The sequence below is a fragment of the Schistocerca gregaria genome, chromosome 2 (assembly GCF_023897955.1).
Source record: "Schistocerca gregaria isolate iqSchGreg1 chromosome 2, iqSchGreg1.2, whole genome shotgun sequence".
Lineage (NCBI taxonomy): Eukaryota > Metazoa > Arthropoda > Insecta > Orthoptera > Acrididae > Schistocerca > Schistocerca gregaria.
In genome coordinates, this window is record NC_064921.1 from 712,377,619 (window position 1) to 712,403,371 (window position 25,753).

The following is a 25,753-nucleotide window of genomic DNA, read 5'->3' on the forward strand; positions in this document are numbered from 1 at the left end:
ACTCAATACAATGAGTTCTCGAGGCCTCACAATGAAAGCTTCCTGCTTTTCCTTCTTTCACATAAATATTAATCCAAACTCACAAATTCTTAAATATGCTGATTTCTGGAAGAAATCAATAAAACATAGTTTCATACAGACCTGAAGAGGGCCACACAAATTCAAATTGCAACATATCAGTCTGAGAGACGTATACAATCAAAGTAAACAGTACATAAAATATAGCATTTAATGTTTGAGAATTCCAAGTAACAAAAACTGCTTTATAAAAGTGCAACACAATAGCACTTATACATCTCTACACTGACTGCTGTCTCCATCCACCTCATCAACCGCCGTTACTGACGAAGATTCACCAGCAGAAACTGCTGTTGGTGAAGGAAAGAATGGATTTGAAGCAGCATGTTCGCGTAAGAATTCACCACCTCGTTCTTCATAATCCTGACGTGTTACAAGAGCTTCTTTAAGTAGCTCAGAAGCTGCAAAATCTCTCGCACCATACCACGGATCTAAGGCGGGGTCCACTGCCACACGTACGTTGACCACAGACTTAAATGGGCTAACCTACAAAGAACCAGACAGTTGTCATGTTACTTGTTTTACTGATTTTGAACTAATGTTATAACACATACACTCCTGGAAATTGAAATAAGAACACCGTGAATTCATTGTCCCAGGAAGGGGAAACTTTATTGACACATTCCTGGGGTCAGATACATCACATGATCACACTGACAGAACCACAGGCACATAGACACAGGCAACAGAGCATGCACAATGTCGGCACTAGTACAGTGTATATCCACCTTTCGCAGCAATGCAGGCTGCTATTCTCCCATGGAGACGATCGAAGAGATGATGGATGTAGTCCTGTGGAACGGCTTGCCATGCCATTTCCACCTGGCGCCTCAGTTGGACCAGCGTTCGTGCTGGACGTGCAGACCTCGTGAGACGACGCTTCATCCAGTCCCAAACATGCTCAATGGGGGACAGATCCGGAGATCTTGCTGGCCAGGGTACTTGACTTACAACTTCTAGAGCACGTTGGGTGGCACGGGATACATGCGGACGTGCATTGTCCTGTTGGAACAGCAAGTTCCCTTGCCGGTCTAGGAATGGTAGAACGATGGGTTCGATGACGGTTTGGATGTACCGTGCACTATTCAGTGTCCCCTCGATGATCACCAGAGGTGTACGGCCAGTGTAGGAGATCGCTCCCCACACCATGATGCCGGGTGTTGGCCCTGTGTGCCTCGGTCGTATGCAGTCCTGATTGTGGCGCTCACCTGCACGGCGCCAAACACGCATACGACCATCATTGGCACCAAGGCAGAAGCGACTCTCATCGCTGAAGACGACACGTCTCCATTCGTCCCTCCATTCACACCTGTCGCGACACCACTGGAGGCGGGCTGCACGATGTTGGGGCGTGAGCGGAAGACGGCCTAACGGTGTGCGGGACCGTAGCCCAGCTTCATGGAGACGGTTGCGAATGGTCCTCGCCTTTACCCCAGGAGCAACAGTGTCCCTAATTTGCTGGGAAGTGGCAGTGCACTCCCCTACGGCACTGCGTAGGATCCTACGGTCTTGGCGTGCATCCGTGCGTCGCTGCGGTCCGGTCCCAGGTCGACGGGCACGTGCACCTTCCGCCGGCCACTGGCGATAACATCGATGTACTGTGGAGACCTCACGCCCCACGTGTTGAGCAATTCGGCGGTACGTCCACCCGGCCTCCCGCATGCCCACTATACGCCCTCGCTCCAAGTCCGTCAACTGCACATACGGTTCACGTCCACGCTGTCGCGGCATGCTACCAGTGTTAAAGACTGCGATGGAGCTCCGTATGCCACGGCAAACTGGCTGACACTAACGGCGGCGGTGCACAAATGCTGCGCAGCTAGCGCCATTCGATGGCCAACACCGCGGTTCCTGGTGTGTCCGCTGTGCCGTGCGTGTGATCATTGCTTATACAGCCCTATCGCAGTGTCTGGAGCAAGTATGGTGGGTCTGACACACCGGTGTCAATGTGTTCTTTTTTCCATTTCCAGGAGTGTATCTTCCATTACATGCATCCACAAATACAGCTACAAAGAACACCAAACATGGCAAGAGATGGTTATCACGGGTAAGATAAAATTTGAAGGGGTTCATTATTTAGTACTTAGGGAAAACAGAATACAGAGGACTGCACAGAACATGAGGGGAATTCCTATAAATGTTCATGAATTAGAGATACATCGTGACTCAGATATGGTGTGCTTCTTGAAACTTTGGCATTGAAGTTAGCAGAAAGCACGTTTTCCTCTGAAATTGTGCATGTTACATTATTTACTTTGCATGTAGTTTTTGAGTACAAAAGGGGGTGGAAATTAATGAAACACATGGCACTTCTCTTAGAATGGTTAGTGTTTCACAATACTGTAATGAGCAGGAATATTTGAGTTATTTGTAATATTTAAATATAGTTTAAAAAAGAAGTTTCGTCAATGCATGCATAGCATTCTGCGGCCACATTTAGCAGCTTTCTAAGAAAATCTTAAATTGAGCAAATTCCTAATTTTATGGAAAATATTAGTATAGTCATATTTAGATATTTCAACGAAGTTGGCAAACTGTGAAGAAAAGTGAAGTGAAACAACATATTTTCTCGTTCAAGTACATTCACATTGTGCATTTCATAGGAAGAATACAGGGAAGACACAGTACACTGATATATAATATGGCTATGCTTAGATGCTGAAGAAGGTAGTAACTGGTTGAGTCACAGGTTAGGGGATTGCTTGCAAAATAACTCTTATCACTCTGCAGCAGACACACCTCTTAAGACGATGATTCTCTTTTTTATTCCAATTCCAAAACTGTTTCTTATATTCTCATTCTCACTTTAGCAAAAGTTACTTTTAATTGGAAATAATATTCACTTGGTATTATTTCTTTTAAGTTGTTACATCAATTAATACTTGAGCACAAACTGAAACTGTAACCTGCCATTAAATGACAGGTTAAATGTACATAGCTGCAAATAAATAAATGTTAGTCTACAGCTATCTACTTGCTTGGTATTTACATGATTGACTGATAATTATCACGGGGGAATAGCTATCTGCATAATCTATTTTAAGAATGGAGGTTTAGTTGTAGGATCATTATTACCTGACATACTACTATACATGCTTCTAAATGCAATTAGAGAATTAGATAATGAGGCACTTCTTTCTTTCCTTTTAAATCCATGGTCTCCACCCCCTCCCTTGCCTCCCACACTTGTACACTTATCTCTACAGACAATTCAATATAAGCTTTTGCATCAGAGTGCACAGCTAGATTCTGAAAACTTGCAACAGAAAGAAGATTGCAAAGATTACATCTATATTAGTTTTGTGCTAAAGCTTTTGACTGTGTGTATTATAGTTCATCTTCATAAATTTCATCAAATAGAACCCATTTTGGCACCCAGCAAACATTTACCAAGCCTCTCTATCTTCTCAAGCAGCAGGCTATCACAATATGCTCTCCAAGTTGTGTTAATGAGAAAATGAGATGCATCTGCCATTCTCTGTACTGAGAATCAACCAATCAATTTCTCTGTGCCACAACAGCTGTGGAACTAATGCAGTTTGATAAAAACACCAATGCCTCACATGAGTTGAAGAGGTTGCAGAAAAAAAGTGATTCTTCTTATCATGAAAATCAGTTATTCCTAAGAGCTAAGAATTTTTAATACAAACTATCAAAAGAGTTGCTCATTTTCCATAGAATGTCACACTAGTGGTCAAGCAAGCCATGTTTAGCACAGTATTATAGTTTGTGTTTTCACACAATGTTTGGTCACTATTATCTGCAGCACATTGCAGTAGCATTACATAGTTTAGCTTAAAAAGCAGTGTTTCCTCTTAATCATGATTCCATAGGGTGTGTCATGTCTGCACTTAAGAAACTTCCCACAGGATGACACTGTTTGGACCTGGAACTATGGTGATCACTGCATTCAGTGCATGCATGTGCTACATAAGCCACTGACGTAATTGAACTTTGAGTTCTCAGTCTTTCAATTCCACACTCCACACATATATAATAGATATAATTGCTGCTTTAGCAGTATTCTCTGCACTGTAATCTTCAAAGTGTAGATTTCATAGGAAAATTTTAGCTGCTTATTGATAACTCTTCACTGACATGAACCAAAACTATCTCCTCAAATTTTACTGTGCAATCAATTATTTGATAATAACTTTGACCACATCTCCATGGTTTCCTTGAAAGTTTCTGATAAGTTTGTTTCTATGGTGGAAAATTTCAGTTACGACGGCACCTGTTGCAGAACCTTCATCTGCACAGCTTCACAGACACTTCATCTTGCTGCATCATACATTAATGCACATTTGCAATTTCCAGTAATGTGTTATAAAGGAGGTAACTGTCTGTTATGAAACATTAGCAACTTAAAAACATCTGTGACACTCCCATTACTCATACAAGTCTTCATTCCCTCTGAAATATTAATTTCTTACTATTGATTCCTTCTCTCAAAATATCCAGTTTGGAGTCCTGCTTTCCATATAGCTGTGACCCTAATGGTTTGGGACACCCCATGTAAGAAACAAACCAGAAAATTACAATCACTAATTCTAACAGAAAATTTATTAACTGTCATGATAACAATTCAACTTTTTGGTGGTTCTATCAAAAATTGTATAGTGATCTTGACAGTTAATAAAAACCCTGTATAGAATTTTGCCCTCCTGCACAATCTTTGCACTTGTATAGAGAATCTTACATCTGCACAGTGATTATTAGCCTATCATTAATCTGGCACAATTACCATCTAAAATAATTTTGAAGAGAACTCAAAAATTTGTGAACATGCTTTTCATTCACATTTGGCTGAACATCTATAACATACGAAATAAATAAAAATGTGAAATAATAATAATAATAATAATGCTGCAGCAATAAGCACCAACTTAAAAATAAGTGAAATTACGTTACCCCAACATCTTATGAGATAAGTAAGTAATGAAAAGTATTCATGACATACTTCCACAAGTTCTCTATGGAAACGTTGTGCAAGTCCAGGGAGTTGGGCACATCCTCCAACCAGCAGGACATTACGGATGAGAGAGGAGCGTATTTCAGGAGAGTAGGTACGTAAAGCATACTCCGTCATTTCTGCCAGACCCGCTTCCACAGAGCCCAGCATTGAAGGCTGGAAAAGCAACTCAGGGGCTCGTTGCAGCTCTACACCAAGATGGAGTTGATGAGTTTCAGCTGCATCATCACTTCCTCCACTGCCAGTCCCTCCATCAAAATCTGGATCATGTTGCCGAAGTAACTCTTCAACCTCCATCAGTTTCTGTTCCTCATCACTGTCTGAGTCACCCCCTTCCTTTAGACAAAATTAAACAATATTTCTCATTCTTTACCCACATTAACACAGTTAATGATAAAAACAACATAGAAAGGTTTTATTTTCTTTTGACAGTTATCATTTTCGCAACTATATGAATAACTTTAAAGTGAAACTACATGTACCAGATGAATTACTCATGTACAGCACAATCCAATACTTCATAGTTATCACGTAATCACAGGTACTCTATTCCCACACTATGTTGCTTAATTAAATTCATTATTAAAATAATTCCCTAATAAGAGCCAAAATGAGAGACTAGTACATTTCTTTTGGAGGAGAAATTCCAGTACTCGTAACGGACATATACAAAAATGAAAATACAAAACCTAGCTTTTAGAAGTATTAGTTCTTACTTAGGGAACAAAGAGGGATTGGGTGTGAAAGGTTAGAACTTAATGAGATTAGTTCATCTGATTTAGTTCACGTTGTTTGTTGTACATGGGGTAGTCACAGTTTACACTATCATCACCTCAAAAAAACAAAGTTACATAATTAATTTTTTGTCTGTTTTCAGGGACACACCTGCAGTCCTGGTGCACATTGAAATCCTCATGCCACAGTACTGTAGCATGGCACTAGAGAAGTCAAAACAATATACTGCAGTTGTGTCTTGCCAATCCAGATGGCTACCAAAGGCACCTGGCTTGAGTCTACACAGCTACAACATTTCTCCACCCCCCCCCCCCCCCTCCCCACGCCCCCAAAAACAAATTAACACACTTTTAAATGGGCTGTCCTATTTTGTTTTAGCTGCTCTAACAGTATCCTACTGTAGTGCAAGGACTTAAATGTGCATCAGGAATGCAGATATGCACTTGCAAACAAAACAAATTGATTACAAAACTATCTTTTGAGGTGGTAATTATAAGGGGCATTCAAAAAAAATGAGTCAGTGGCATAATTACAGAAACCAGTACCTGTATGTTAGAAGCACTGACCCTGGCTGTCGAGACACTTGTCCTATTGCGACACAAGGCGGTGAAAGGTTGTCTCATAAAATTCCAGCAGCTGTGATGTTAACCAGTTCCGCAAGTACAGTTCGGCATCATCATCCGAGGTGAATTGTTTGCCCCTCAGAGCCTTTTTAATGGGACCAAAAATGGTGTAATCGCAGGGAGAGAAGTCCGGACTGTATGGAGGGTGGATGAGAACCTCCCATTTAAATTTCTGCAGGAGTGCCGCAACTGTGTTGGCCATATGAAGCTTTCCATTGTCATGGAGCAGAATGGTCCCATGGGCGAGATTGCCTGGTCATTTTGATTTGATCACTTGGCAAAGGGTGGTCAAGGTTTACGAGTAATGCTGGGCATTTGTGTTGTCCCAGGCTGTAGGAAGGGAATCAGAAGGGGGCCATCTTGGTCAAAGAAGAATAACAGCATAACCTTTCCTGCACTCGTGTGGATGACGACGTCCAGCTGCACGTGCGGAACTGATTCACATTGCAGCCCCAGGAATTTTATGAGAGAGCCATTCGCCATCTTGTGTCACAGTGGGACAAGTGTCTCAACAGCCAGAATCAACACTTCTAACATACAGGTACTGATTTCTGTAATTATGCCTCCGGGTCATTTCTTTGTGAACACCCCTTATATAAGTAAATAACTGTCCCTCATAGATGGAAAATCAGCAGAAAATTGTATCTATGTAAGATCAACACTTGATTCAAGGATTGGCAGCTGACCGACAACATGAACAAAATGTAATGAATTATGCATTTAAGAGGCAGAAACCCTCACTACTGTTTGATTATACAAACAAACTAATTAATGGAAAATCTCATATAAAGATGTGAAACAATTACTAACAAAGAAATAGAGGGGCTGGCCAGTACTTACCTCAGCTCAGTACAGCCGATAGAGACACAAAAAACAACCGAAAATTTAAGCTCCTAGCTTTCGGAATAAATGTTCCTTCATCAGGGAGGAGAGAGGGGAAAGAAAGGGAAGAAGGGAAAGTGGATTTAGTTACTCACAACCCAGGTTATGAAGCAACAGGGAAAGGAAAACAGGGAAGGTAGCAAGGATGGAGGCATGGTTGTCAGAGGGAAGCCAAAGATATTCTACTGCAGGTACTGTGCCAGCTTCAAACCAAAGAGGATGCATACAGAAGTAAAGAGGTGTATAGTATAAAGATGTAGGATGGAAAGATGCATGAATGGCTAAAGAGGAAAGGGAAAGAGGAGAAGACTGAAAAGTAAATGGGAGTGAGGTTGTTTAACGTAGGTTTAGTCCAGGGGGATGGCGGGATGAAAGGATGTGCTGGAGTGCAAGTTCCCATCTCCGCAGTTCAGAGGGACTGGTGTTGGGTGGGAGAAGCCAAATGGCACATACAGTGTAGCAGGTTCCTAGGTCCCTAGAATTATGCTGGAGGGCATGCTCCGCTACTGGGTATTGGACATCTCCTAGGCGGACAGTTCGTCTGTGTCCGTTCATGCGCTCAGCCAGTTTAGTTGTTGTCATACCGATGTAAAAGGCTGTGCAGTGCAGGCATGTCAGCTGATAAATGACATGTGTAGTCTCACACGTGGCCCTTCCTTGAATTGTGTATGTTTTCCTAGTAGCGGGGCTGGAGTAGGTGGTTGTGGGGGGATGCATGGGGCAGGTTTTGCAGCGGGGTCGGTTACAGGGGTAGGAACCGCTGGGTAGAGAAGGTAGTCTGGGAATATTGCAGGGTTTAACAAGGATGTTACGGAGGTTAGGGGGACGACAAAAGGCAACTCTGGGTGGTGTGGGGAGAATTTTGTCAAGGGATGATCTCATTTCAGGGGTTGACTTGAGAAAGTCATATCCCTGGCGGAGTAATTTATTGATGTATTCGAGGCCAGGGTAATATTGGGTGACAAGGGGGATGCTTCTGTGTGGTCTGAGGGTAGGAATATTGTTGTTGGACGGGGAGGAATGTATTGCTCGGGAGATCTGTTTGTGGACAAGGTCTGCAGGATAGTTGCGGGAGAGGAAAGCACTGGTCAGGTTATTGGTGTAATTGTTGAGGGATTCGTCACTGGAGCAGATACGTTTGCCACGAATACCTAGGCTGTAGGGAAGGGAGCGTTTGATGTGGAATGGATGGCAGCTATCGAAGTGAAGGTACTGTTGTTTGTTGGTGGGTTTGATATGGACGGAGGTGTGGATGTGAGCTTCAACAAGATGAAGGTCAACATCCAGGAAGGTGGCTTTGGTTTTGGAGAAGGACCAGGTGAAATTCAGATTCGAAAAGGAGTTGAGGTTATGGAGAAAATTAAGGAGTGTTTCTTCACCATGAGTCCAGACCACAAAGATGTCATCTATAAACCTATACCAGGCCAGGGGAAGCAGCTGTTGGGTCTTCAGGAAAGCCTCCTCCATGCGGCCCATGAAGAGGTTGGCATAGGATGGAGCCATCCTGGTTCCCATGGCAGTTCCCCTGATTTGTTTGTAGGTCTGGTCTTCAAAAGTGAAGTAATTATGGGTGAGGATGAAGTTGGTAAGTGTGATAAGGAACGAGGTTTTTGGAAGATCTTCGGGTGGGCGTTGGGAGAGGTAGTGCTCAAGGGCAGAGAGACCATGGGTGTGTGGGATGTTTGTGTAAAGGGATGTAGCATCTATGGTGACAAGAAAGGTTTCAGGTGGGAGAGGAGTGGGAATGGATTTGAGGCGTTCTAGGAAGTGGTTTGTGTCCTTGATGTAGGATGGGAGCCTGCAGGTGATAGGTTGGAGGTGTTGGTCTACCAGAGCTGAGATACGTTCTGTTGGGGCTTTGAAGCCTGCTACAATGGGACGGCCAGGATGGTTCTCTTTGTGGATTTTGGGTAATAGGTAGAAGGTAGGGGTACGTGGCTCAGGTGGAGTGAGTAAGTCTATGGAAGCCATTGTGAGGCCTTGTGAGGGACCTTGGATTTTTAGGATTTTCTGCAGCTCAGTCTGAATGGAGGGAATGGGATCCAGGGTAACAGCTTTGTAGGTTGAGGTGTCGGAGAGTTGACGCAGTCCTTCTGCCACATACTCCACACGGTCAAGTACCACAGTTGTGGAGCCTTTATCCGCCGGAAGGATTACAATAGAGCGGTCTGTTTTCAGCTGCTTAATGGCACGGGATTCAGCTGGGGTGATGTTGGGGGTTGTCGGAATGTTCTTCAAGAAGGACTGGGAGGCAACACTGGATGTGAGGAATTCCTGAAACGTCTGCAAGGGATGGTTTTGGGGGAGGGGAGGAGGATCCCTTTGAGAAGGCGGTCGGAACTGTTCTAAACAAGGTTCAACACTGGGTCTAGTATTTGGGGGCTGTGTTTGGGTGGTGAAGTGATATTTCCAGTTGAGGTTCCGGGTGAAAGAGAGGAGATCTTTAACCAGGGTAGTGTGGTTGAATTTAGGTGTGGGGCTAAAGGTTAAGCCTTTTGATAGAACAGATGTCTCTTGAGGAGAGAGGGATCTGGATGAGAGGTTTAGAACTGAATTGGAGTTGGTGATATGTGGCATTTGACTGTGGTTATAGTTGAGATTTGGTCTGTGTGGGGTATGTGCTGGGATGGGGAGATTGAGTAGGGTGGCTAGGCTAGGTTTGTTGGCTATGAGGGGGGTTTGATTATACAAACAGCCATAACTGTTAAATGTCTAACAGTATACATTTGGAGCAAATTTAAAGGCGAACAACTTTGTAAAAACAGTTGTTTGACAGACACATTTCCTATTCACTAGAAGAATCAAAAGGAAGTTTAATTTATCCACAAAGGAAGGAGCTTACAACACTTTCATAGTCTGAAACCCTTATGAGGAGATTATCAGGAGAAGAGCGGCATGTTTCATCAGTGGTTCATTTACTAAGTCCAAGATCACTGTGGAGACAGTTAACCAACTATCGTGTCATACACAACAGACGTGGTTTGTGCCAGTGAGAGATTTACTATTAAAATTCTCAGAAGAGTCAAACAACTGCCACATACTACAAGGTCGGCTACAGGGTGTTTTTGGATGTATATATTTATGTACCATTTTCTTAGTTTCTCTATCCTATAACCAAATTCCTGCCCAGGTAATCAAGCCCACTGCTGATGTCTCCCAGCCACTGACTGAAGAACATTTTAATCTGAATCTACAAGGGGCAGTTGAACAATCAAATCTCTTGTGGTGTTACATGTTGATTCTGCAGAATGCCACATTCCACGTCTAATCACTAGGATCGACGAAAGATGTTCGTGGAAACCAGAAATGTTGTTTAGGCAGTTCTTAAGTGTAAACCATCCTATTGTGCGCGCTCTGGTTTTCGATATGTACAAACGGACGTAAAAGACAGAACATCGACATTGTGTGACAGCAAGTGAACATCTCCACCTGCTGGGAATGGCCACTTTATGCTTTGCCATCGTGACTTGGCAGTGCCATGGAAATCACAGAGCCAAGGGCATGAGTGATAATGTAAACACCAGAACAATTTAAGATTATACATGAGCACTGTCAGTCTGAAATGTCGTATCAGAAAATCTATACATGTTGTGCTCTAATGTGAGTTACAAGTTATGAGAGATCTCTTTCACCCACAACTGTAAACTAAGTTGTAGGGTGGAAGCATTTCACTTACGACACAGGAGAGTTATCATAAAAGTGACAACACCATTTTAGTAGCTTGAATAGAATGGTGCTCTCAGCTCCCACCCATGTGGAAGGTGAAAGAGTCCCTTGTCAAGAAAACATGTGATGGTCTAGTGGCACTGCACAGCAGGTCTACTGAAGTGAATTACATTATGAACGGTGGCCGCAAGATATCTGTAACGTGAAAGTTGGTATATGTATCAGCCGGTTGGCAGATACAGTATGTAGTGGAACTCGTCATACAAAAACACAACTACATTAGTCCATTTGGTACCCTGGTGCAGGACATGAATAGAGATGCTAAAAGAAGACTATATTCATAAAAATAAGATATAAATGGGCACATACAATGGTGTTGCCTGAAATAAGTTGCATATTCAAGAAATATGTTTAATTGGATTAAGACCAAAGAAGTGTTAACTGATATAGAGGGTTTGGAGAAAAGATGTTTTTTGACCACTGCAATGAGGTCAACAGTGAAACATATTCACATGCTTAAGTAATCTTGGCCGCATGAGTAAAGGAGAATTTCATCGAAGACACAACAACAGTACAGTCTTCTTTGCATTACAGTGGCTGGTCAGCTGGCTACACAATGACTATGCAGCAGCTCATCATTACATCACTTAAACCATGCATTATGCATCCACAGCACAGTGCAGCTAGTTGTATGCTTGACAAGGTGAGCAGCAAACAGCACTGACCTGAGATCCTTTTTTAAGAGTAATCTGTAAAGAGTTGCAAAAACACATTTCACTGGCTTTGTGCACTGCTGCACATGTAGGATGCGCGTCCGATGGCCTACGTGCTGTCTGTAGCTGATAGCAAAGGGTCAGTTGAAGTAACACAGCGAGTGGTGATGGATCTGAGTCAGATGCAGTGTGTACTGTCTGAAAGTACGGGAAGCCAGTTCAAGCACTCCAATGTTATGTTTAGAAACACAAACAACATGCACAGATCAAGTATGAAGCGGTACACACAATAATTATTTTTAGGGACTGCATGAGGCATCTGGTGATGCAGCATTGCCATATTCTACAGTGGTGAGATACGTGAAAGTGTTTCATAATAGCAGGTATGTCATACAGTATCGGCAACATTTGGAATGACCTCCATGGACAACATGACACCTGAGCTCCTTGCCTCCTTGCTGCACATGGATCACCAATGGTTTGCATCCATCATCCTTCATGACAATGCACGATGTCACATGGCAAACCCCATGCCATATGACACACGAGGTGTACAACTTTGCTTCCGCCGTTTGGCGATAGATGGCGACAATGGTAAGTACTGGTCGAAAGAAACAGATCGCAGGTGTCAGACAGTTAGCTCAGACCTCAGTCACCGTAACCTCATTCAAACATTAGTCAATTTGTGTCTGCATCACAAAGTTGTTATTGAATTGAAAATGTCAGTTTACAAGCCTAATTCTTGTAACTTGCGGGAGGTGTTACTGTTTTGTTTCAATATGAAGAAAACAGTGGCTGAGTCTCATTCATTGCTTTCAAGTATGCATATTAAAGATGCTATTAGTGAAAAAATGTGTCATGAGTGGTTTCAACACTTCAGGAATGATAGTTTTAACGTCGTAGACGGGCATAGTGATGGAAGAGAGAATGTTTTCGAAGATGCAGGATGGAGACATTGCTGAGTGAAGACTCGCGCCAAACTCAAGAAGAATTGGCACGATTAGTGGAAAAGACACAGCAAGCCACTTCAAAACATCTCAAGGCTATGGGCATGATTCATAAAGAAGGAACTTGGGTCTCGTGTAAGCTGAAACCAAGAAACAATGAACGGCGTTTTTGAACAGTTGCTCCAGAGGCAAAAACGGAAGGGATTTCTGCATTGCATTGTGACCAGAGATGAAAAATTGGTTCATTACGATAATCGTAAATGCAAAAAATCATGGGGATATCTCGGCCATGCTTCCATGTTGACGGCCAAACCGAATATTCACGGCTCCAAGATCACGCTCTGCATTTGGTGGGACCAGCCCAGCGTCATGTACTATGAGGTGTTAAAACCAATCACATGTGCTCGTTATCGAATGTAATTAATGCATTTGAGCAGAACATTAAAAGACAAATGGCGCAATACACTGAGAGGTACGATAAAGTGATTTTGCAGCACAACAATGCTCAACCCCACGTTGCGAAAGAGGGCAAAATGTACTTGGAAACATTAAAAAGGGAAGTCCTATCCCACCCGCTGTATTCTCCAGACATTGCTCTCTCTTACTATCTATCACCTGTTTATATCAATGGTGCATGGCCTGGCTGACCAATACTTTCGATCTCATGAAGAAGTCACAAATTGGATCAATTCATGGATCACTGCAAAAGATGAACAACTTTGCAGGATTCATACACTGCCAGAAAGATGGGAGAAAGCAGTGGCCAGCGATGAAAAATACTTTGAATGATACATGTGTAACCAAATTGTTTCATTAAAGCCTTAAATGTTGGGGAAAAAATGGCGGAAGCAAAGTTGTACACCTTAAATATATTTTTGTATTTACGGTATGCCAGTTACTTCCCACAGCACTGGAGGCAGTTTACTAGAAATATTATGAAAATTGGAAAAGTTATCCAATAGTGTTAAAGGCACCACAAAAGAGTTAGACAACTCTTTTGTGGTAACTTTAAAATTAATCAATAACAAACCAAGGGGATGAATTAAAGAACTTAAATACAAATTTCTCAAAATCAAAAAGATAAGGGCAGAAGACAGCTACCAAAATCGGTAAAACTTTAATTAGAAGCAACATTATTACAGTTACATAAGGAATGAAAATGGAGATAATTAAGCAATGTGACTTAGCCAAAAATGAAGTTTAAAAACAGTTTAAAAGAGGTAAACGTTAATATGCAAACAATGCAAAGGAGCTGTCAACCTACGAATTCAAAATTATTTTTGATAACAGATGTCACTTACATTGCATTTTCAAGTGAGATACTCCAGGCTAAAGTGCTGGGTGAATGATTACATCAGACTGATATACTTTCATTAATCTGTGCTATCATTTATTGTAATGAATAGATAAAGGCAACCTACTTCCTTCATTGCCTGTTTTGTGGCCTGGATTTTCCAGTGTTCATAGTACAGTGTAGGGGACGAGCTTACCTGTAAACTGCATGCAAACTCACCATGTTATCAATGAAGTAGTGACTTTCCATCTCATGGAATGATTTAATTAATTGCAACATAATATATCAATCAGAATTTGAAGAAACTGAAATGTAAAATATTTTAAAAAGCCAGGCACTATTAGAAATAATGACCTAGTATCTAGTATTTTGATCCCTCTTTCTGCCGTACCTCACTCAAATTCTCACCATTGTTATGATGTGACAGGTTTGACCAAAAACGGAATTGTGTGAAGTGTTACAAGGATGGTTTGCAGCTGTTCAGGAAGAATCCGCAGGACTTTAAGTGTCGTTTCGTCACTGTGGATGAAACATGGATACATTACTATACTCCTGAAGCCAAACAACAATCTAAACAATGGGTTACCAAGAGAGTGTTTGCATCAAAAATGGCAAAGACCATTCCTTCGGCCAGATAAGCAACTGTCTTGTTGGGTTTGAAGGGATAATCCTCATTGACTCTGTGGAAAATAGTAAAATTATTCCAGGTGAATATTATTCATCATTATTGGACCATTTGAAAACTGGGCTGCAAGAAAAACACCGGCGATTGGACCGCAAAAACGTCCTTTTCCATCACGACAATGCACCAGCACACACCTCAGCAGTTGTGATCACAAAATTAATGGAAATAGGATTCAAACTCGTTTCACATCCCCCCTATTCTCCAGACTTGGCTCCCTCAGACTACTATTTGTTCCCCAATTTGAAGAAATGGCTGGCGGGTCAAAGATTTTGTTCAAACGAGGAGGCGATTGCAGCAACTAATAGCTATTTTGCAGAATTGGACAATTCCTATTATTCAGATGGGATCAACCAATTAGAGCAGCGTTGGACTAAGCGTATAAGCCTAAAAGGAGACTATGTCAAAAAATAAAAAAGATTTACCCCAAATAGGTAAGTGGTTTTCATTTTTTCACAAACTTTTCAAACGCCCCTCGTATAATCTACATGAAACCTTCCAGTGTCTCCAGGCCTCTTCCATGTACACAGCCTTCTTTCCTGATTGTCAAACCAAGTTTTAGCTATGATTAAGTTATGCTCTGTGCAAAATTCTACCAGGCAGCTTCCCCTTTCATTCATTACCCCCATTCCATATTCACCTACTACTTTTCCTTCTCTTCCTTTCCATACTATCGAATTCCAGTCCCCCATGACCATTAAATTTTCATCTCCCTTAACTATCTGAATAATTTCTTTTATTGCATCATACCTACCTTCAATCTCTTCATCATCTGCAGAGTTAGTTGGCATATAAACTTGTACTACTGTGATACACACAGGCTTCATGTCTATCTTGGCTACAATAATGCGTTCACTATGGTGTTCTTAGTAGCTTAACCTCGTTCCTATTTTTTTAATTCATTATTAAACCTACTCCTTCATTACCCCTATTTGATTTTGTATTTATAACCCTGTATTCACTTGACCAGAAGTCTTGTTCCTCCTGCCACCGAATTTCACTAATTCCCACTATATCTAACTTCAACCTAACCATTTTACTTTTTAAATTTTCTAAACTGCCTGCTCGATTAACGGAACTGACATTCCACACCCCAATCCATAGAACGCCAGTTTTCTTTCTTCTGTTAATGAGGAGAATAAAAGATAATCAACAAAAAAATGAAAGAAAGAAAATTTATAAAAATTACACCACTGCTGTACAATGGCCAACTGCAATTGGCCAGTAATTACAAAAACTGGCAACATTTCAGATAACTTTGCAAAAAAATTAGTCTCGCAACTGTAAGACCTGCACTTTATAATACCAACAGCATACAAAAAAATTCCTTGAAAAGTAAAGACAAACGGCAACTCTTGGTACAGAATGGTGTGTATAAAATCACATGCAAGCAGTATGGAAAAATATATGTTGCACAGTCACGCAGAGCTTTGGCAATTAGATTACCAGAAAAATGAAATAAACTGGAGCTTAAGGAAGAAAGATTCAACCTCTGCCAATCATAATATACAAAGTGAAGTTTCAAACTCTGTTAAGAAAAGCAGAAAGGTGATCCTACTGAAAATACTGGATATCAGCAAACATGTGACACACAATGTCAGCTCAGAACAATAATAATATTATGAAAAGGATAGATTGCTACTCACCACACAGAGGAGATGTTGAGTCACAAACATTCACAACAAAAAGATTGCTACACATTTAAGCTTTCAGCCAAAAGGTCTCCTCCTAAACTAGAAAACACACACACATTTACAAAAGCACAACTCACACTCGTGAACACAGTCTCTGGCCACTGATGCAGTATTGCACACAGTAACTTCACCTCATGGGAGAAACCATCTGTGTGTGGAGGAGGAGGAGGTGGCTGTGACAGGGAGTGGGAAGAGTAACATGGTTGGGATGGGAGAAGCAGTAGTGCTGCTTTCAGAAGCCTGGAGGTATATGGTGGGGACAGGGTAGGAATGCTAGGAGTACTCGGGAAGTTTGGAGAGGCGAGAGGGGGGGGGGGGGGGGAGGGGGGGGGGGAAGATGAGTGGCGAAGGAGAGCAGCTGAGGAGGGGAAAGAGACTAGCGGGTGCACTGGTGGAACAAAAGGTTGTGTAGTGTCCGAGTGGGGGCTGGGAAGGTGATAGGTGGTTGAAGGACAGGGACTAGTGAAAGTTCAGGCCAAGCAAGTTTCAGGAACATAGGCTATACTGCAGGAGATTTCTCACCAATGCAATTCAGAAAAGTAGTAGTTGGTGGGAAGAATCCACATGGTGCAGGTTGTCAAGCAGACACCCATGTGAAGCAGTGTTGAGTTACACAGCATTTTCAGCAACTGGGAGATATACCTGTCTATTGGCTGCAGTTTGTTGGGGCCATTCATGTAGACAGACAGCTTATTGACTGTTATGCCCAAGTAAAAGGCAGCACTGTGGTTGCTGCTTAACTTGTACATCACATGACAGTTTCATGGGCAGTCCTGCCTTTGACGGGATAGGTAATGCCAGTAACTGGACTGGAGTAAGATGGAGGTGTGAGGATCTATGGTACCAGCGTTGTAACTTGGTGTACTACAGTGTTATGAGCCATGAGGCAAAGGCAAAGGGTTGGGAGCAGTGGTAGAGTAGGGATGGACAATGGTATTGCTTTGGTTTAGTGGGCAGTGGAATCCAACTGTAGGAGGGGTGGGAAGAATGGTGAGTAGGATATTCCTTATTGAACGGCATGATGAGAGATAGTTCAAACCCTGGTGGATAATGTGTTTCAGTCCTTCCAGTCCTGAGTGGTAATGAGTCATGAAGAAAATTCTCCTTTCTTTGTGGCCAGACAGTACGAATTTGGGAGGTGGTAGGGGACTGGAGAGATAAAGCACAAGAGATCTGTTTCTATAGACGGTTTGGAGGGTAATTTCAGTCTGTGAAGTCCTCAGTGAGACCATTGGTATATTTGGAGAGGGACTGCTGGTCACTACAGATGCAATGGCCACAGATGGCTAGGCTATATGGAAGGGACTTCTTGGTATGGAATGGGTGACAGCTGTTGAAGTGTAGGTATTGCTGCTGATTGGGAGGTTCTGTGTTGGTAGAGGTACTAATGTAATCATCTTTGAGATGGAGGTCAACATCGAGGAAGGTGACACGTTGGGCTGAGGAGGACAAGATGAAATGAATGGGAAACAAGAAGAAGAAGAAGAAGAAGAAGAAGAAGAAGATGATGATGATGATGATGATGATGATCCAGAGGAATATGGACAATGTGTCCTAACCCTCAGTGCAGATCACAAGATGTCATCAATGAACCTAAACCAGGTAAGGAGTTTGGGATTCTAGGTGGTTAAGAAGGATTCCTCTACACAGCTCATGAGCAGGTTGACATAGGACAATGCCATGTGAGTGCCCGTTGCTGTACCACGGATTTGTTTGTAGATGATGTCTACAAACGTGAAGTAGAATGAACTTTTCACTCTCCAGTGAAGAGTCCCAGTAGATTAAATTTTGGTGGCAGACTGAGACACAAATTTGGACCTTCCTTTCGTGGGGAAGTGCTGTATCGACTGATTTATCCAAGCAAAACTCACAAACTGTCTTCACAACTACCAAAGAAGTTGCCCACAAAAGGCAAAGGCTCCATTTCTGAATCTCAGTTCACCACACAGTTTTAATCTACCAGGAAGTTTCATATCAGTGCACTCTCCAATGCAGAGTGGAAATTTCATTCTGAAGACATCCTCCAGGCTGAGGCTACGCCATAGCTCCTCAATATTCTTTCTTGCAGTAGTATTAGTCTTCCAAGTTTCATAGGAGAGCTTCTGTGTAGCTTGGAAAGTAGGTACCAAGGTACTGGCAGAGGTCAAGTTGTGAGGACAGCCCGAGACAGTGTGGATCTGTGTTTGAGTTGTGCTTGTGTGAAAGGGAGTGTGTTTTTTATTTCACAATATGGTCTTTTGGTTTAAAGCCTGAATGTATAGCAGTCTTTTTCTTATGGCAGTTCGTGACTCAAAGTTTCCTCTGTATGGTGAGTAACTGTCTATCCTTTTCATAATACTGTCATTATTCCATCCTGGATTTTCCACTGTTTGAAGATGCCAGCTTAGAATTAAATGATCAGACTTAATTTCCATTTTTCCTTTGTTAAATTACATTTTCAAAACAAATAATAAATTGAGATTGTAAATTCTACTTATTTTTCATCAGTTGCTAAATGCATCTCCATGTAAAAAATTTTGTTTCCTCCTTCTTTAGTTAATGTAATTATTCCAATGTGACAAAAAATGTAATGATTTCCTCTGTAAATTCTCTATGTCATTTTCGTTTCTTCAACACAAGTAATATTATTTAAGTCAAACATTATTATATCTATCTCCTAAAGATGGGCTAAGAAGCCAAAAGCCAGTTCATGACCAAATAAATACAATTTTGCTGAAGATTAAGAAGTGTTTCCTACACAATATTCAACAAAAGTGTTCTCATTACTTCAAAGTTGTCTTCCGAGATGATCTGCTGCCCATCCCTCAATACTATAGTGTGAATACAGTCACCCGCACAGAGTCTAAATTTGAACATGGAAGACAAACTGACTTCGGGTAAAAATCAAATGTTTCAAATTGTCCACACGTTCTGTTGACACGAAAACTTGCTTTTCCACCAAAAACGGTTTGTGTCCTTTCAGAATATGGTAATGGCTGAGATTTGTTATTATAGATACACGTAACAGTCTCTTTCTCCCTGTTAGCTTTAACAGAGGTCATTATCATTCCATGGTTGATACAATAACCCCTAGAGCTGTGAACACATGACTTATCCTTAACAATGGCAATGGGGCCAGTTTGTATGACTACCTTTCGGAAATATTGTAACTTAGTTGCGCACTCATACATTAAAATGTTGCGGAAAAAATTGCAAGGTGAGACGGAAATTACAGAACAGAACAATAACTACAGATTACCAGTTTTCTTAGGATTCATGCATAGTTTCTGATTCAGTTTTAACAAAATCTATGCTGAAATACCCTTCACAAGCAAAACTTTGATTCACCTTTCGGCCAACAGCTCAGGAATGGCGAATTCAGAACCAAAATAGGAGCATGCAACAAGATTTCAACATTACCAAAATTATTCTCAATAACTCTAGAGCAGGCTGTTTCAACATTGCCTCATGGAACACTGACAACTGTAAGCCTGTGTCAGCTCTTCTATAGGTAGGTGCAGGTAGCAAATGTTACCAGCCATGTAGCCCTATTACAAGCATTCACAGTCACTTCAACACCCCTCCCCACAAGCTTCTGGCCAAAGCAGTACTATCAAGTAGGATGGAATCAAACAGCCTAATTCGCCACATGTCAACTGTTTGCCCATCACTGCCCATCTGCCAGTGAGCAAGCACTCAAGCTGGAACAGCTTGCCCTACAGGAAGTCTTCAGATCTTTAACCTGGGAGCAAATAAGAAACAGAGTAAAGGAATATATATGAAATAGCTTTGTTTTTTAAAGACATTATACTGTTTGCCACTAGTACACATAAAGCTTAACAACAACTGGGAGAAATTAATAAAGCAAGTGTGAAAGGAAGCAATAAAAATATACTGTAATAAAACAATAATAATGCACAATGAACATATTGCAAACTAAACTGTACAAATTAACAATGAATTTATAGAAACAGTTGATGGGGTTTTGCATTAGGACTATTTAAGATAGTAAATGCATGCACAGGGGAAGAAATAAACAGAAGAGTATAAGTGGCCTGTAACTATTTTCATAAATGAAAGAGGATTTTCAAAACTACACTTGTGTCATGACTGAAACAGAAACTTTACCACTATGAATAGCCTTGAATTATAGCAGTGAGGCAAGGGCTTTCAGTACAGAAACTATTCAAAAATTAAAGACTGCTTATTGAATGATGGAGGTACAGAGAGTATGAGAATTATTAGGGGAAACTAGGAAACAAACACCCGAATCAGAGAACAATTTGATTGCAAGACATAATGAGTATAAGGAAGAGAAAAATTAGTTGGGCACAACATACTGATTTTATTTACGCCGAAAATGGGTTTATTGTGCAGTTTTGCTCCCTGTGATTCTGGTAAAGAAAACCAGTACACTTGAGAAGTAGTAAGAGACTCTTTACTAGTTCCTTATTAGACACAATTTTTTCAGGCTCTATTGACCCAAAAATTCTGTCATTTGTGTTACAGACCTTTGCAGTGTAAGATTAGATGTGGTGTGGTTTCATCTTCCACATAGTCTACATTCAGGGACTTCTTCCTCTATAACCAATGTACGCATGTGTCTCTTTAAGTTCCCAAAGCCAGTCATGAGTCCTCCCATGAGTTTAATCTGTTTCCTGTTGAAGTTCAGGATTACAGAGCTTCTCTCAAAACATGGTTTTGGCAACATTTGCATGTCATGTTTTCATCTTCGGACCACAGTCCAGTATTCTACATGCTGCCTCCTCAGCCAGCTATGTAGCTTTGATTTTCCCATCACCTGTTTGATAGTTAGGACAAGTTCCAGTCCAAAAAGCGGGAGTCGTCATGCCTGTCCTGGCCAGTTTATCAGCTTGCTCATTGACAATAATTCTTAAGGGACGAGGGACCCACGGCAGTTTACTATGTTCCTCTCCCCTACTCCCTCATGGGCTTCATGAGATTCTGCAATTATCTTTGATCTCATTGCAGGGATTGATACACCTGCTTGACTGTCTGAATAAATATAAATGTTATGATCTTTGTGGCACCCACACAAATTCTCCTCCGCACGCACCCTGATAGCTGATATTTCTGTCTGGAATAATGTGACCAGCTTACCAAGAAAGACTGCTCTCTCTAGTCTAGGTTGTATCCTGTGTACTCTGGCCCCAGCACCTACATCTGTTTTGACCTGTCAATAAACCAGACTATGGCTCCTGAACGATGTCACAGTTCGTTCTTCCACTGCTCCCTTCTTCCAAATGTTACACTATTTGTTGTACATTATTCCACTACATTGTCACCCCATACATCTTAAGTCTCATTACGGTGATGTACACCAGTACATACTCCAGGGGTTATGACCCCAGGTCTTACCACAGGCCCGTCTAGTGTTCATGAGAGTACTTTTTGCCTTGGAACATATATTCTTCATATGCAAGCTCCATGATAGTTTCACACCCTGGTTATCTCTTCTAAATACTTCACTGACCCCCCCCCCCCCCCCTCCCCCCAATGGTAGAATTTCACCGAGGAGCTTGTATGTGTGCTGGACTTGTTTCCTTGGAAGTGGACTACAAAAGTTCGTTTGGGACAAACCCTTAGACTATCCTGGGGTATAACAGTACATTTATATTTCTTCACTTCTCGGTGGTTGGGCAGATTTTTTACATATGAGGTCATAACAGCAGATGTCAATGTGTCTGCCATTTCCTAAAAATTTACTGGGTTCCTTATAAAGTTCTGACTTCAGGTAAGTTTGAGTTTAGGTCCTACGAGTCCCAGTCTGTTTTCCTATGATTCCCATAGGACGTGGCTTGCATAACCCCTATTTCAATGTCAAACTTACTATACATGTGGTCCAATAAGGATCACTCCACTGCCACATGCCACTGTTTGCCATAACTATCCATTAGTGCGGACCTGAAAGTTATGTCAGCTGCCTCTCCCCTTCTTTAATTCCTGGCTGTAGGTTCACTACCCCTATTCACGATTTCCAGACTATCTTCTAGTAGAAATCTGAGTAGGTGTTCACTTCTGTTGTTGGTGTCACTGCTTCCCCACACCAGGTTGTGGGTATTGGAATCACAACCAATCAACAGTTGTCTATTCTGCTTTGAGCAATTACCTACCAGTCTCCTCATTTCCTGGGAAGGAGGACTACGGTCTTCATCTACATCTACAAAGATACTCCACAAACCACTGTACGATTTGTGGCGAAGTGTACCCTGTACCATTAGCAGTAATTTCATTTCATACCATTTCATTTCCACTGCAAATAGGGCGAGGGAAAAACTACTGTCTATATGCCTCCATATGAGCCCTAATGTCTCGAATCTTACGTTGGTGGTCCTTACACACAAATATTGGCAGCAGTAGAATCATTCAGACATCAGCTCCAAATGCCAGTTCCCTAAGTTTTGTCAATATCGTTTCTTGAGGGGGGAAAGGGGGGTGGGGGAGTCATCTGCCCTCCAGGGATTCTCCTTCGAGTTTTTGAAGCATCTCCGTAACACGTGTTGTTCGAACATACCGGTAACAAATCTAGCAGCCCACCTCTGAATTGCTTCAATCTGACATGGTATGGATCCCAAACACTTGAGCAGTATTCAAGAATAGGTCACACCAGTGTTCTATATGTGGTGTGCTTTACAGGTGAACCATTCTTCTCTAAAATTCTCCCAATGAACCATTTGCCTTCCCTACCACAGTTCTCATATGCTCATTCCATTTCATATCACTTTGCAATGTTATGCCCAGACAACTTGTAATACTGTAACTGAACATTACAGATTTGTTCTTCCTACTCATTTGCATTAACTCAAGTTTTCCCACATTTAAAGCTAGCTGCAACTGGAAATTTTGTCTCAGTTGTCTTGTATCTTCTTACAGTCACTGAACTTCCAACACCTTACCACACACCACAACATAATTAGCAAACAACTGCAGATTGCTGCCCACCCTGTTCGCCAAATCATTTATGTATATAGAGAACAGCAGCAGTTCTATCACACTTCCCTGGGACACTCCTGATGAAACCCTTGTCTCTGACGAATATTTACTGCCGAGAAAAACATACTGGGTTCTATTACGTAAGTAGTCTTCAAGCCATTCACATGTCTGTGAACTCATTTCATATGCTTGTACCTTCTTTAACAGCCTGCAATGGGGTACTGTGTCAAATACTTTCCAGGAATCTATAAATACAGAATCTGTCTGTTACCCTTCATTCATAGTTCACAGTACATAATGTGACAAAAGCGCAAGCCGAGTTTCACACGAGCGATGCTTTCTGAAACCATGTTGATTCATGGGCATACGCCTCTCAGTTTGAATAAAGCTTATTATACTTGAACTGACACTATGCTCAAGGATTTTGCACCAAACCAAAGTTAAGGATACTAGTCTGTAATTTTCCCAGTCTGTTCTTTTACTCTTCTTATATAATGGAGTCACCTGTGTTTTATTTCAGTTGCCTCAGCCTTTGTGCTGGGCAAGAGATTCACAATGCATGCATGTTAGGTAAGGAGCCAACGTCATAGAGTAATTCCAACTGGACCTGGTGATTTATTTGCTTTAAAATCTTTCAGTTGTTTCTCTATGCCAGGGATGCTTGTACTATGTTGTCCATACAGGAGTCAGTCTGATGGTCAAATAATAATATGTTTGTATGATTCTCCTGTGTGAATGATTTTTTGAATGTGAAATTTAAAACTCTGGCTTTTGTTTTGCTATCTGCAATTGCCACAGCACACTGGTCAACAAGGGACTGAATGGAAGCCCTAGACTTGCTTACCGATTTTACATAGAACAAGCATTTTCTTGGTTTCTCTGTTTGTATGTTTTGTGAATATATCTTTTGGCAGATGCACGAACTTCTTGTATGTTTTGTGAATATATCTTTTGGCAGATGCACGAACTTGCACGAACTTCTACTAACCTTTGCTTGTTGTCATTTGCGCATTCTCTTTTGAACCGGGAGTGCAACAGCCTCTGCTTCCTCGCATCTTCCAAATTTCGTTATTAAACCATGGTGGGTCTTTTCTGTCCTTCATACACTTACTAGGCATATAGCTCTCCAGATAAGATTTACAATCTGGTTAAACTTTGCGCACAGCTCCTCTATGTCATCTTACTGGAACTAAGTGATGTCAATTCACTGCCTAAGCGGATGCCAACGACTGCTTATCTACTCTATCTAACAGAAACACTATCCCACAGTTCTTGACTGATCTATTAACTTCCATAACCATAGTTGCTATATTGACATTATGTTCGTTAATTCTCATTTCTATACTGACATTGTTGATAAGGCTCGGCCTTTTTTAGCTATAAGATCTAAGATATTTCCATTGCGTGGGGGCTGCTGAACTAGCCGTTTACGACAGTTTTCAGAAAACTGTACTCCGAAGTACCCCCCACAATGACTCCATAGACATCCCTGTCTGTACTCTGTAGGTTCAAATCACCTCCAACTAGTATTGCATGATCTGAGTATTTCCGCACTACTGACCATAGACTTTCTTTGAATGACTTTAGAATTGTCACAGTCGAGTAACCAGTAAAAACATCCAACAATTATTCTGGTTTCACCTACACCTGTTAGAAGCATCCAGATAACTTCACTGTCACACCCAACTTTGATCTCAATACAGAAAATATTTTTGTCAACTGCAATGAACACTCCCCCTCCTAATGTTTCTAATACATCTTTCCAATATATGTTCCACGATTCGCTAAATGTCTCAGAACTGTCTTCATAAGGGAATTAAACTGTGGCAAACACAATTTCTCTCAAGTTAATTTCCTCACACTGCTTCATTCTGACAGTCACTAAGTCCTTGGAAAAGACTTCTGCCATTGGTATTAATGAAATTCCATTCTTAACATAAATACATGTACTGGAGTTCCATAGATTTCTAGTATAAATCAATTTACCACCAATTCCTCTGAGGCCTGAAACGCCCCTTCATATAGATAAGGTTTCTGAATCAGCTCTCCATAACATGGTTCAGGGTTACAATTGGCCCTTTGCTGTGTTGCAGCTTTATCTGCAACACTTGCAGCCTCCAACTTGCTGCCATGGTTGCTTCTGATGTCCTTGAATACCCTGACAGCAACCTGTGAGAACCCTGTGTACATTCAGGTCTTGTTCTCACACTGCCACCAGCGATTTTTCACCAATTTCCAACTCGAGGGTTTGGCCGTACAGTACAACCTTTCAGTTGATTACCCTCCAACCCTCTGTCGAGAGCTTCTGGTTCTGCACCCTTATTTTCTCAAACAGAGTCTTTGTGGAGTATCCTCAAGAAGTTCTGGTACCCAGAATGATACCTTTGTTATCTTGGAAACGTCACCTGCTGTTTTGACCAACAGCTTTGCCTCTTCCCTTGGAGGTATCTTGGGTACCATCTCCTTCAGCAACTCCACTGTTCCCATCCCATCACAGACAAAGATAAGAGCACCTTTTCCCAGACAGGTCCTCC

At 41.6% G+C, this 25,753-nt stretch overlaps 1 protein-coding gene across 1 annotated transcript in view; it reads right to left on the reverse strand.

Moving 5' to 3' along the window:
- Positions 1 to 215: 215 nt before the first annotated feature.
- Positions 216 to 25,753, reverse strand: part of LOC126334831 (actin-related protein 5-like) — a 191,340-nt gene continuing 165,802 nt past the window's right edge. The window contains exons 10-11 of the mRNA XM_049997491.1: positions 5,039 to 5,386; positions 216 to 564 (exon numbers count right to left, since the gene is read on the reverse strand). Of these exons, the coding sequence (XP_049853448.1) occupies positions 289 to 564; positions 5,039 to 5,386 (624 nt within the window). The 3' untranslated portion in view covers positions 216 to 288. The remainder of the gene's footprint in view (positions 565 to 5,038; positions 5,387 to 25,753) is intronic.